Raw genomic sequence first — 12,850 nt, 5'->3', positions numbered from 1 at the left:
AGGGCCTCATAGAGAATGCAGCGAGTGGTAGAAAAGGGAAAATTTAACCTGTTCAACCCCGATTCCCTGTAAATGGATCCACAATCACCATTGCTATCAATGGGTTTGGGCTAAACCATGGTGGTGAAAGGGTTAAAAGGTAGTCCTTTGACAGTAGGGTGAATATCAATACAATACTGTACAACCTGTGTAAAGTTTTCAAAAAAAAAAATGGAAACTTTTTATTCAATTACCAGAGTGAAATATATGTCATCATTACTAAAAGCAGTAAAATCATAATGTCCATTATTTTCTTTTGTTTTTATGGGTGTCGTCCTCTCCTTCACTTTCTCTTCTTGCTGGGTTGCTGTGGTGTGGCTGTTACTGGAGGTGCATACTTAGCAGCGGAAATTTTGTTGATGTAGTACAAAGCAACGGAGGAGAAAATGGCACTGAAAGAAATAAAGACAATGATATAATTATCAATTCAAGATGCATATGATAAGACACATGTATATGAGAAAAACAAAGTATGACTACAGCTTGGCCACCATCATGTAAATACAAGTGCACTTCTTTTGCCAATGTAGTTTCCATTTGTATCTGAGCACAAACTATTCCTCCTCTTCAAAGCAGCCCTCTTTTCGAGATGCCCCTGCACAATACTTGAGTCAAGGCAATCAGGTAAGGCATTTGCATAAAGCTTTACAAATGGGCAATGCTGTATGTACAAGATCTTCTTCCATTCAAAACATGGTGCCCAGCAGAGGACATCCTAGAAAGTCCAACAATGATTAGAAAAAAAGTGTTGTGATAAATTTACTTAATTTACATAAAATGATTGTTTGTATATTTTGCACAGCATACGTTTATTTTTCACTTTTTTCTGCTGTAATAACTTTGCTAGATGAAACAGGATTTGTTAGAATGAGCAGTGCTATGAATTCTAATAACAGTGAACATTTTACAATACCACTGAAAATGTTAGTGTATACTAGAATATCAATATGAACACAGTTGTATATGTGAATGAATCATCTGATAATTCCAACAGGTAAATTATCATAATCTAATTTTGCAAGTTTTTAACTATATGTGGTATTGTTTACAATTTGGAGTTAATTTCCCATACACAATATCAAATATAAAAGTATAATTAACTGATATCTGAATGAGCAAGATTCACCACTTTACAAGTTGGTAATCTTCACTAAGTTTGCTTCAGAGGTCACCATGATTCATTTCACTTTTGAGGGAAAATGACTCAAAGTGTATGTAATGACAAAAAATTTACTGGAACTGAATCCTTACCATGTTGTTACACAAACTCTATGGACCAGTCCAGAGGCAAACATAGCCAACACCATACACATTATCACTGTGAAAGGGGACAAAAATGTAACATTAATATGGAATTTACAAAAGAAGAATCTTAAAAACGTCCATGAGTTGCAAGTCTCTGAACTTTCTCAACTCAAGAATATCTCCCAATTTTCTTGAATATTCTTTTAATTCACAAATGAAGTAACGTTGCCTTGAAATATGTCATAACAAGATTCACTTGTGATGGAAGAGGCAAGATGTTAAAGAGTTTTCAGTTCATATTAACCTTCCTGACATTTTCAAAAATTCAACATTGAGAAAGAATACACGGAATACCATGCCATGGTAGGAGACTTTCAGTCCATATGTTCAAGTCAATGGACACCATGTTTCGTCTGAAAGGATTCCATTTGTGTCCACCGTCTTCTGCGTATTCACATGGAGGCAGCTGTGTTTGAGCATGGCATCCATTTATTAATCTTATTAAAACTTACACACGCAGTCCCTTCAGTGACTGATAATACTTGAATAGACATCCTTTGGTAAGTACATCTATGCAGTCTAATTTCAGTTTGAAGGTAAATTCACAAAAAAAGCCAAACCTTGCAGTTTCGAGGACCTTTCATTATCATCAAACTTTCACAATCTTTTATTTGTAACATCTTCAGAATTGCTACGAATATCAACATCATACCATATGCAGTTTGCAGATATTGTAATTGGTGTATATTACTCTCATCTTCATCCTTTCAGCAATCTCCACTCTCTATTGACACAACCGTATAAACAGATGTATGCATAGTTTGTTGCCTACCTTCAGGAAAGAGTCTTGCTTGAAAACCACGTCCAAATGCTATGCTTTCAAAGTTACTGACAGCCTGTATAGTTATTCATCAAGGAAGGGATGATGTATAAGATGACATAACGAGATAAGCAAACAAGCCTCTAAGATAAATCCTCATGTTTTTAAGCATGGTGCTTTTTAAGTTCAATGCTTTAACAAGAGCATAGGCAAGAGAGGCTACATGAAGTTCGAGCAATCTGAAATATCACAGTTACTCTGTAACATACACTGGCACCATTTTACAAGTGGTATAGCCACAAACTGATGGTGTCTAATCACTGCACACAGTACACAGTGCCATAAATACAAGGTGTCTGTGTTTTGTGTGGTGATTTGACGTCATCAGTTTGTGGTAATACCACTTGTAAACTGATGCCTACACTTTATTTACAAATATGCAGGGATTTTAATCTACTTTGATTTTGGGTTATGGAATGCTATTCTGGATGATAAAATTCACATATGATACATTTTGACAGATTAGATCAGAACTTTCCTAAACAGTTACTGGTTCACTCAACATATATAACTGAAGCAATATGAGCAAAAACAGATATCACACACAGTGATAGCTAGATTTGCTCCAAATCTGTAGGCATAAATATAGAGACACAATAATTAAAAGAATAAACTTCAGTAGACTGTTGTGTTCGTGTCGCTTGTAGATCTTGGGATGAATGCGTTGACCCACACCAGCCATTGACTGCAGCCGCTGGCAAGAAAAACTTAGCAACTGAGGCCAGTCTGAGTGGCAACTGATTTTTATGCAAACTTGTAAAGGATACGGTTAAAATAAGGATAAAGAGATTGGAACCAAGGAAGCCTCCGAGGACCGTCATCCATTCTGTTGAAGCCAGCTGTGTTTTGTACATCTGCATGCCAGCAAACAAGAGCACTGTCAGAGTGCTTGCCAACAACAACGATACACTAGCTGATGCCGCTACAAGGTAAACATTAACAATTAGTAAAAAGCACACCATTAAAAATGCTGACATTTTCATGAGTTTTTTTTTTTTTTTTTTTTTTTTTTTTTTTACAAGACACCCTTTTTTATTTTCTTTACTTGTCTTTTACAAGTAGTGAGAAAGCACTTTCATGTTCTCTTAATCGCACTTCGGCGTTAAAAAATTCAAATAAATTAATATTTTGCAGCTTATTTGTATCTTTGTAAAGCATCCATGACTTATAGATGGTGAACATTGCTACTACTATAAGAAGATTAACAACTTTGTTTTGATTTGGTAGACCACATAAAAGTGTCTTCAAGGTGATCTCTACATGAAAATGAAACTTTTGTAGTAAAAAAGATTGAAAGTCTCTCCAGAAAAGCTTAACACGCTCACACTCTATGAACATATGACAAAGGTCATTTGTTGACATACAAATCTGACAAAGACTGGTTCCCATTATTTTCCACCTGTACAGGTTTAAACCATGTGGAAGTATGTCATGTATAAATTTGTACATAAAGTTTGACAGTTTTCTTTCCTTAGTTACAGTTATAACTCTGTTATACCATAGTTCTGACCAATTAAAGTCATTCCCTAAATTTAAGACTCGATTCCACTTTTTGGAAACCCAAGGCTCGACAAATTTTTTACGAATGAAAGACCAATAGTATTCCTTTGTAGTGATTTTGTGGATCAATTTTCGTGAAGAAAAACCTGGCAGGAAAACAGAGGCTGTCAACAAGTTCAGCGGCTCTGGTTGAAAAATAGAAGTTGACTGCTCTACTTGAGCGCGCCAGCCAGCTGGTATGGCATTATACAACATAAACAGCTCACATACAAAATTTGACTTGTCATGAATATTACGTGAAAGCCATCGTATACGAAAACTACCATCAGTATCAATGACGTCTTTTATTAAGAAAATATTAGACTCGACCCATGATTTGAATAGCAGAACTTTACCCTTAAACTGAACATGTTTGTTACACCAGATAACTTGTTGTACGATATCTTTTACATTGTTGACTGGTGAACAGCCCCCACCAGCCTTGTGCCATGCGATGATGGCATATCTATAAAAGTCTGGAAGACCAGGTGTGGCCGGACAATACTTTGAGTCATCAAAATTCATGTGAAAAATCATTTTATCAAGTCCTGCTCTGTACAAATAAAACAGGGGAATGCATTTCCATGAAGGCATAATATTATCGGAGTTTTCTCTCAGAAATCGTGAAATCCAAGCAGCAAGGAAGGATTTATATTGAGAGAATACGTCATACATTTTTAAACCACCTTGGTTATAATCACCAATAATAGTTTTGCGCTTAATTTTGTCGAACTTTGATCCCCAAAGAAAGTTAAAGAAAATTCTTTCTAAACGTTTGAGAAAATCTTCCGAGACAGTGCAGATATTTAAAAGAAACATGATTTTTGCAGCTGCCAAAGATTTAATAACCGTAATTTTGCCAAACAAAGTAAGGTTTCTATGAGTCCAAAGATTTAGAGTGTTCTCAACAGATGACAGTTTTTTATCTAAGGCAAAACGAATCCCATCATATGGGTTACTTGAAAAATAAGTACCAAGAGATTTTATAGGTTCTGTTGGCCAACGTATGCCTGCATGGGAGTCTTTTATATTTTTCAAGGAACCAATCCACAAACCTTCAGTTTTACTAATATTTAAAGTGGGGCCTGCTACTAAATAAAGTCGTTAACAATACCTAAAACCTTAGTTATTGAAGTTTTATCAGAAACAAAAATGGTGGTATCATCAGCTACCTGGGAGATGATATTTTCATGAGGTTGCACAAAGTTGTAATGTTATTTGATGTCTGCACGCTCCAATTTAGCAGGAACTTCTAAAAACTTACATGTAAATAAGGTCAAACTGGGTCACTTGATGTCACATGTCTAATACTCTCTCCTCACTTGATTTATTTATATATTTATATATAGATTTACTTTTGTGTGTATTGGTAGAATATTTAAAAGATGGTAGATGAGGTTCGCCAGCAATCAGTTATTATGATTGATGCAATGGCAGTGCCAAGAACTTGCAACAGTGATTGGTACTTTAAATCTACACAAAACATCTATGGAAGAAACCGCTTGTACAAAATCTATGATTAAAGTATAAGGATCAGGCTTTCCATGTATGGATATATTTGGTTTCAAATTTATATTTTTCCTCATTTACATTTTTGGAACATATAATTAGTTTGTTTTGTAAACCATCCCTACTCCTAGGTTTTTGAGTCTTTCGATGACTTCAAACAAAATTCCAACTTTGTTCAACCTGATGTGAAGATCGGAAACTTTGGATTTGCTTTGATTGCCTGCACAAATTGAAAACTTGCTGAACAAAGTGCGTAACTTTTACTTGTTGAGTCAAAGTGATTCATTCAAAATTCATAAGGTGAAGACACAAATTCATCTTGCCATGTGGTAATGTTCTTATTTTTGTATATAAAATGTTGTGTATTGATAGAAATATGAAGATGGCCTAGGTTACATTGTTCATTGTTTCATCAACTAGCTGCATCAACTAGCTGTCATTGTCGCCTTGCTAAAAACACTCTTCACTTCTGGTAAATTCTCCTTCCTAACTAAATGTGATGTACCTGCATATACCATGTACACAAGCCTAAATCATGCTTGACTGGTAGAGCTAAAATTCTTGCAGAGCCAAACTACACTCTTGAGAAATGCTTTTGAGTGTAAATAATATAGGAGGATAAATGACAATTGGTTTTGTCCCATGCCCAAATGGTTAACAGACACTTAAATTCTCCTACATCATTTCATCACCAAACGACCTCATCATGAAGTGCACTTCCACACAAAAAATGCTTGCGACTTTGTCGAAAACTATCTCTTTGAAAATCTAGCTCATCTTAAACTTCACTGTGAATCATAGGCCACAAATGATCACCATACATCATGTGGAATCCATGCAGCCTTTTTCTGAAACACATAACCCAAAGCAAAGGTTTTCCAACAAGCGATTGTCCATGTTTTGCATCATGGTGAAGCACACTATGTAGTATGTATCCATGATGTAAGGGTGTCGTCATGTGACAGTATGGTAGGCAGGCCTTGTGAAACCAACCCTAAAACTAACCAAGCTGCTGTTTTCAATGGATGGGGCAAAACACCAAAATAATTTACACGGTAAACAATGCTGAATGGCTTCAGAGGAAATGCATTTGGTGAAATGGCTTGTGACAAAGTGGTCTTTGGATGCAGAGGTTGTGAAACAAAGCATCCAGACCTCTGTCCAAAGACTATGAGGTATTCCCTTAGAGTTTTATCTCGGCTGCACATCCATGGTATACCCATAGTGTACCAAAGCAAAGTTCAATTTGCATGTATGTATCTACAATGCGGGTTATGCTACCACAGCACAGCTGTGATCACAAGCTTCTGTTAAAAGCGTCCTCCATCTGTTGGTCATGTATGACATGAAGTTGTCATGTTTTGAAGATAACAATGTGTCGGTTTAAAGACAACTGTGTTATTGAGAATTTTATGACACAGAGAACGGTTGCTGCGGACGCTGAAACTGGCATGCTACCTTGTGGGGTTTCCCGGAAGCACTATATTTCTGCAGTTCAACAACAGCCTGTGCCACGTAGCTACACTCAATGGCTACCTCCACATCGCATCCTAATGACGAAATTTCCACTCCAGATCCATGACATAAACATATAATCGTTACAGTGTAGTAAGCATAGAAACTATGAACATAAAATCAACTCTATGGACAGATATTTGCGCCTGGACGTGTAGTATTTTGCTAACTTTTGACGAAGCAAAAGGCCGAACTTACCCATCTCGCATACGGAAGAAAAGAGGTCAATTGCAGGGTCATTTATGGAAATAAACCAATCAGAAACGGTCTCAGTAGAGCGCCACCAAGAATATTTCTATTATGTGCTTTTGTTTCTGTTTAAGCATCAGTCCAGGCCATCACTGTACGACGGAAATTGGTGATCTTTCCTTCTCGACAAAGATACATTTGGGTTAATTCCGGGGGTTACTGTAATTGTTGTCGATGATCCCATTGCAGATGACTCGACGTTCACTGCATCAAGAAAAAGGATTTTCTCGGCTCAAAAGCAACATGACTTGTGCGAAAATTTGCTATATTAAGACAAGTCATTTGAATGTTGAGGTGATCTTCAAATGAAAAAGGTAAGTATGCAAATGAAAGTGCAAAACATAAAACATGAAGACCGGTGATTTAAGTGATTTGCATACGTGTCATGTACAGTTCTGCATATCGTTTTTAAGCATCAATAATGAGGCCAGAAAAAGCTTATTCTTTCACAACCAAAATGTTTCTGAGAATATTTCATATAATATTCTACACTTGGAAAGCCAAAAGGGGAAAATATTAGCAAGCACAAAAGATAATTACAAAATAGCCAAGAAATACAATGGGTCTAAAAATAGGCATAGAGGCATCAAAACAAAGCTGGCTCAATGCTAGCAATTGAAAATCTTCAATTAAACTGGTTCATTCATAGAATTTATCTTTTATTGGTGCACATGACAGAATTAAAGGACCCTATATGTTGTTTATCCTCAGATCATTCCAGTATGTACAAAACACTACAATTTTGATTATCTGCAACAACTCCCTCAGCTCTCCTGTGCTCTTTGTTGTAGAGACAGAGTGATTAAAAAATTCCTTGATTTGCATCCACTCATTTAAATTCAGAAAGGTAGGCAGCTAAGCTGTTAGGAACCAACAAAACAACTCAATATGCCATCATTTGATATCTTTCTCATACAGGCTGCTCATTCCTGTAATAGGAACTTCAAGACGATACAATCTTACTTCACAATTGATTCAATGGCTGTAATATGACTGATGTACAGAACAGTCTCAGGTTGTCGCATAAGTTCAAGAAACGAAATTCCTTTGGTTACATCAAAACCCCCTCCCTCATCATCTTAAATGAAAGTTCAAAAGTGCGAAATGATGATGACTGCCTGAGAGTACAATGTAGCATTTTGCTACAGCTACTGAAGAATGTTTCCCCTGACCACATTACATCATCAAGTAATCGATCAAATTTGAGTACTAATCGCCATCAGCATGACACAAACGAGTTGGAAATAATTATAGCAAAATATGTTGGTACGAGTATGCTGTTTTTGTTTATAGAGGGACTGTGTTTTTACATACAACGTGAAAGAGAACTTGCAATCACAAAATAAAAGTGCAAAAGTGAAATTCACTAATTGAATGGAGGTCAAAGCCCCTCGGCCCGTAAACAAATGAATTTCGCTTTTTGAACTTATGCGACAATCTGAAATGGTCCCTAAGGAAGGATTTTGTTGTTAAAGTCTTGACTTGGTTTTGCAAAAGAATATCTTATTCATGGAAAATCTGCGATAAAGGATCTTTCCCTGGAAAATTAAAAATTCCTTCATGCATACAGATGAAAAACAAAGAATGTACTTACTTGGCCTTATGGTACATCCACACATTCTCTACACATTGCACTAACACATTGTCACATTCTCTGCACTTGTACTTACACTCCCTATACATTCTCACATTCTCTAGTCAAACTCCCCATACATTGTCACATTCCCTGCACTCGTACTCGCACTCCCTATAGATTCTACACAAACTTACACTCCCTATACATTCTCACATTCTCTTCATTTGTACTCAATCCTTATGCATGTACAAATGTGCAAGACTCCTTGTGATTTTCCACTCCCCTGCTAATGAATCACTTCTTGACTTTCCTAACTAGACAACACTGTAACTTCCATATTCCTAACTGGAGAGCACTGCAACTTCCACAGAGGACAGATAATCATCATTGGAGATTTCACATTTACAACTTCTCACTCAATTATTCCGCTTTCACACAAAATACAATCAATAAATTCAACTCATTTCTGTATCTTTAATTAAATATGATTTAGAGCAAACGGATGGAACAATAGAAACACATATCTTGATAAATTAATCCACCGATATTGTAGCCAAAAACATAATTTAAACATAATTAACGGTATATTCTGAACTTTGATTCTGCAAAATGTCTTATTTAACTGTAAAACTTGAATTGTATAACAATAGTACAGCAAGTGAAAATCAAAACAGAGAATGTCAACACATCAAGGTAGAGCATGCCTCGGGGACAGATGGTCAGACTCTCAAATTTCGACAATTCTTTTCTGACCTACCTCTTGCAAATTGTGGGGGCTTATTTTAAAGCTATTGGAGAAAGAAAAACTTTTACAGTCTTACTTTTTGAAAATCCAAACTTCAATATTCCCCACTAGAGTTACCACATGGATGGCAGCCATTTTGAATTTCAAATATCGCAAAATGTTGGGTAATTTGTTTCGCTAGTTCCAAAATTTGCATGGTGACTCCTAATTTTAATCGTTGATTTGGTAAGAGAATGATTGAAAGTTTCATTTAGGAAGGTTTGAGCAAAAGATTGTCTTTCACTTTCAAGGCACATACTACATTAAATTAAAATGAACATACTGTTAAAACATCTTACTTTAGATCTTATTACTATTCCTTGTGGACTGAAATCCTGCTCCTGAGAAAATTCTGTCTTGACTTGATTGAATTAGAAACTAAACCTTGAGAATCTTTCCATGTAATAAATTCATTATCAAGTTCATTACTGACAGCTGAAAATCCTGTATTTGTTAAACCCCTGCATGATACTTTGAAAACTACATGATATGGAAAGAGTTTTTTATTATGACATACAAAACTCATTTTAAAAAAGTAAAGAAAGTCTAGAATGCATCTCTAAAGTATCTTATTTACTTTAAATAAGTTAAATTCAGTATAATTATTGCATCCGGTAACAAAATGGAGAGAACAGATCACTATGAAATAGCGTGGAAGGACATTGTAAAATTTGCATCAAAAGAAACTTCAAACATATTGGTCTTGGCAACAAATTTTCTCATTTCAATGATAGTGGGGACAAAGGAGCGACTGTATTTCTATCTTATAATGATATATCCTGGATAGAGTTAGGACATATCATTCAAGTATCTTCATTATCTGAATACTAACTGAAATAAAAAAGTATTGAGCATTGCTATTGTCACAGAATCTACTATAACTGAAAAGATTTTCTTGACAAAGTAGGTGAAACTGTGTGTGCTAATTGTTAAAAACATTATTAAAGAAATACAATCTGACATTTTTTATTTAAAAAATTAACTGCGGAAGTTCAGATGCCATGACTGTGTGATTTACATCGGCAGGGGACATCCACTGTCAATGTTGACACTTGACACAGGATTTCTCAGATCTTTCACGTCATCATTTATCTCTACAGATTCTATGCAGCCAGTAAATGAACCTGTGTTGATACCATTGACAATCTTAGTAATTTCAGAATCTGAAAATAGAACAAATACAATTAACAGTCAGTGTTGGTACCCAAGTCACTGTGGCCATGCAATATCTTGCACTTCAGTACAAACAGAATATGTTAAGCAAGTCATTAGACTGTCTGACAACCATCATTGCCATAATTACAATGGAAAGGCTGGCTATCAAGAGCATAACACTTTCTGTTCCTCTGAGTTTAGAAGAAAAGAAAAATTTTCTTTGTAGTAAACATTTGTGTTTTATATATATATATATATATATATATATATATATATATATATATATATATATATATATATATATATATATATATATATATATATATATATATATATATATATATATATATATATATATATATACACTTATCTATCATGTATACATTCACATCTCTATGATATTTCCTTGTCGGTAGATAGTCTAAGCACAAACACCATGTTCAACATAAACTGCATGGTTGTATTTTCTGCAGCTCTTTACAAAACAATAGCAGAAATCCTACCTACGTACATAAATATATATATATATATATATATATATATATATATAATATATATATATATATATATATATATATATATATATATATATATATATATATATATATATATATATATATACACACTTATCTATCATGTATACATTCACATCTCTATGATATTTCCTTGTCGGTAGATAGTCTAAGCACAAACACCATGTTCAACATAAACTGCATGGTTGTATTTTCTGCAGCTCTTTACAAAACAATAGCAGAAATCCTACCTACGTACATAAAGTTCATTGGTGCGATTTTGACCATGAAATTTATAAATGCAGTTGCTATGCAAATAGAGCTGTTGGCGGATACACGTTTGTTACTAAATATAGCTACACAGGTGTGACATCAGATACTTCTGTTTTGAGATGCAGACATATTTTGTCAGTGTTGCAAGTGCGGCCACTGTAACAGCTTGTACTCTGAGCCGTATATATGTCATTTAGTATTCACTGTAACACTAGCAGTCACCTACTGAGTGGTACTTTCCTCATTCTTGCATGCATAATTTTCAAAACTGTAATCCAAATATTCGGACAAATATTTATATTTACATATTAAAGAGAGAATGATGCTATTTTTGAATTAGGAACAGCACTATTGATCACACATCATGTCTCTGTCACACCGATACAAAACATTTTACAGATAACATGAGTAGATGCTCTACAGTGTGGCATTGCCTTTCTAGCTGTTATGTTTTATACACTATTTGCAACTGTCATTGTTCTGTCAAGCCTTTCATTGCCAGACTGTTGCTAATTCTCCTTTGGTTCATTGGCTGGCTACTTTTATTCAAAGTTAACGAGGGCAATCAGTGTCGAAAACTCACCAGGTATCCCTCCAATATAGAGAGGACTGTTTGTACTAACAACTGGTGCTCCTGCTTCAAATGCTATGATGTCAGATGGATAACTATCCATGCGAATCTCCAGTGAATTGGTTGTCATGGAAACATAGATCTCATGGGATTGTCCGTTGCAGATAATGTACTCACTGGTAACTTGTTGTGTTCGTGCAATGTATGGAGACAGGCTGCCATGGCTGACCACCGCACGCACCTGCAAACCAATATATATATATATATATTAAAATGAGATTTTACATTCATTGGTTATTAAGATTTCAACATCTGCTAAATGGTTCTGATCTGGAATAAAAAGGACACATGGTCTTCTCCGGACTCGGCACGCTTAAAAGACCACGTGACTACAGTACAAACAAACTAACCTGTAAAAACATGCATAGAACTTTTCCAATTGATAGTAATTTATTTACCTTGCCATCGCTAATATCCAAAGTAAAGAAGTTGTTGACATCTTGCGCCACAGCCAACAGCAGTACATTCCTTACTGTGGTTCTCAGTCTAATGACTATTTTAATTGAATTGCCCACGACAAAATTGTTTTCTGTCGGAAAAAACATGAAGTAAAGCATTAGCTGCATAATTACTTTTCTGTTCTTATTATCAGTTTACTATCAATATAGAATGATTTGTCAGCTAGAAAGCCTTCTATACTCTGAAGGTGAGATTACGGGAGAAATAAAGACTAAGTGAAGATGGAACCAAGTATGCTATAAGACTTCTAAAGTTACATGTTTGAAGCACTAACATCAACTTCGCAGTACTGTGTCATTGGGAAAATCTCAAACATGACACATGCTGGTGACACCAGCGTGTACGTCAAAAGTGACACACGCTGGTGGCTGGATGATTTTAACGACCATTCCAGTTTTGATTTCCAAAAATCCCAAGCATCACTTTGAAATGAAACACATTCATTATTCGAATGAAATTACAGAGATTTGTTGAACAAATGACT

The 12,850-nt window shown here is 35.3% G+C and overlaps 2 protein-coding genes across 6 annotated transcripts in view; both read right to left on the bottom strand.

The window, feature by feature from the left end:
- Positions 1-190: 190 nt before the first annotated feature.
- On the bottom strand, positions 191-7,046 carry LOC139121558 (dolichyl-diphosphooligosaccharide--protein glycosyltransferase subunit KCP2-like). The gene is made up of 5 exons (XM_070686565.1): positions 6,926-7,046; positions 2,932-3,086; positions 2,117-2,180; positions 1,291-1,357; positions 191-431 (listed from the first exon to the last, which is right to left on the bottom strand). The coding sequence occupies exons 1-5, from the start codon at positions 6,927-6,929 to the stop codon at positions 323-325; spliced, it is 399 nt and encodes a 132-aa protein (XP_070542666.1). The 5' UTR covers positions 6,930-7,046; the 3' UTR covers positions 191-322.
- A 1,966-nt stretch (positions 7,047-9,012) lies between these two features.
- Positions 9,013-12,850, bottom strand: part of LOC139121555 (laminin-like protein epi-1) — a 64,235-nt gene continuing 60,397 nt past the window's right edge. For all 5 annotated transcript variants that reach the window (XM_070686558.1, XM_070686559.1, XM_070686560.1 and 2 more), the window contains 3 exons: positions 12,306-12,436; positions 11,860-12,088; positions 9,013-10,499 (listed from right to left, as the gene is read on the bottom strand). In XM_070686558.1, coding sequence (XP_070542659.1) covers positions 10,351-10,499; positions 11,860-12,088; positions 12,306-12,436 — 509 coding nt within the window. In that variant the 3' untranslated portion in view covers positions 9,013-10,350. The remainder of the gene's footprint in view (positions 10,500-11,859; positions 12,089-12,305; positions 12,437-12,850) is intronic.

The sequence above is a fragment of the Ptychodera flava genome, chromosome 21 (genome assembly GCF_041260155.1).
Source record: "Ptychodera flava strain L36383 chromosome 21, AS_Pfla_20210202, whole genome shotgun sequence".
Classification (NCBI taxonomy): domain Eukaryota; kingdom Metazoa; phylum Hemichordata; class Enteropneusta; family Ptychoderidae; genus Ptychodera; species Ptychodera flava.
The sequence above is the reverse complement of the archived record's forward strand: the minus strand, read 5'-3'. Positions and strand labels throughout refer to the sequence as shown.

What these genes read in the sequence shown, in the direction of transcription:
- LOC139121558 (XM_070686565.1), bottom strand. An exon ending in TCTTTATCCTTATTTTAACC is followed by an intron (nt 2,181 to 2,931) that starts GTATCCTTTACA and finishes ATAACTATACAG; the next exon opens with GCTGTCAGTAACTTTGAAAG. An exon ending in AGAGTTTGTGTAACAACATG is followed by an intron (nt 432 to 1,290) that starts GTAAGGATTCAG and finishes TATTTCTTTCAG; the next exon opens with TGCCATTTTCTCCTCCGTTG.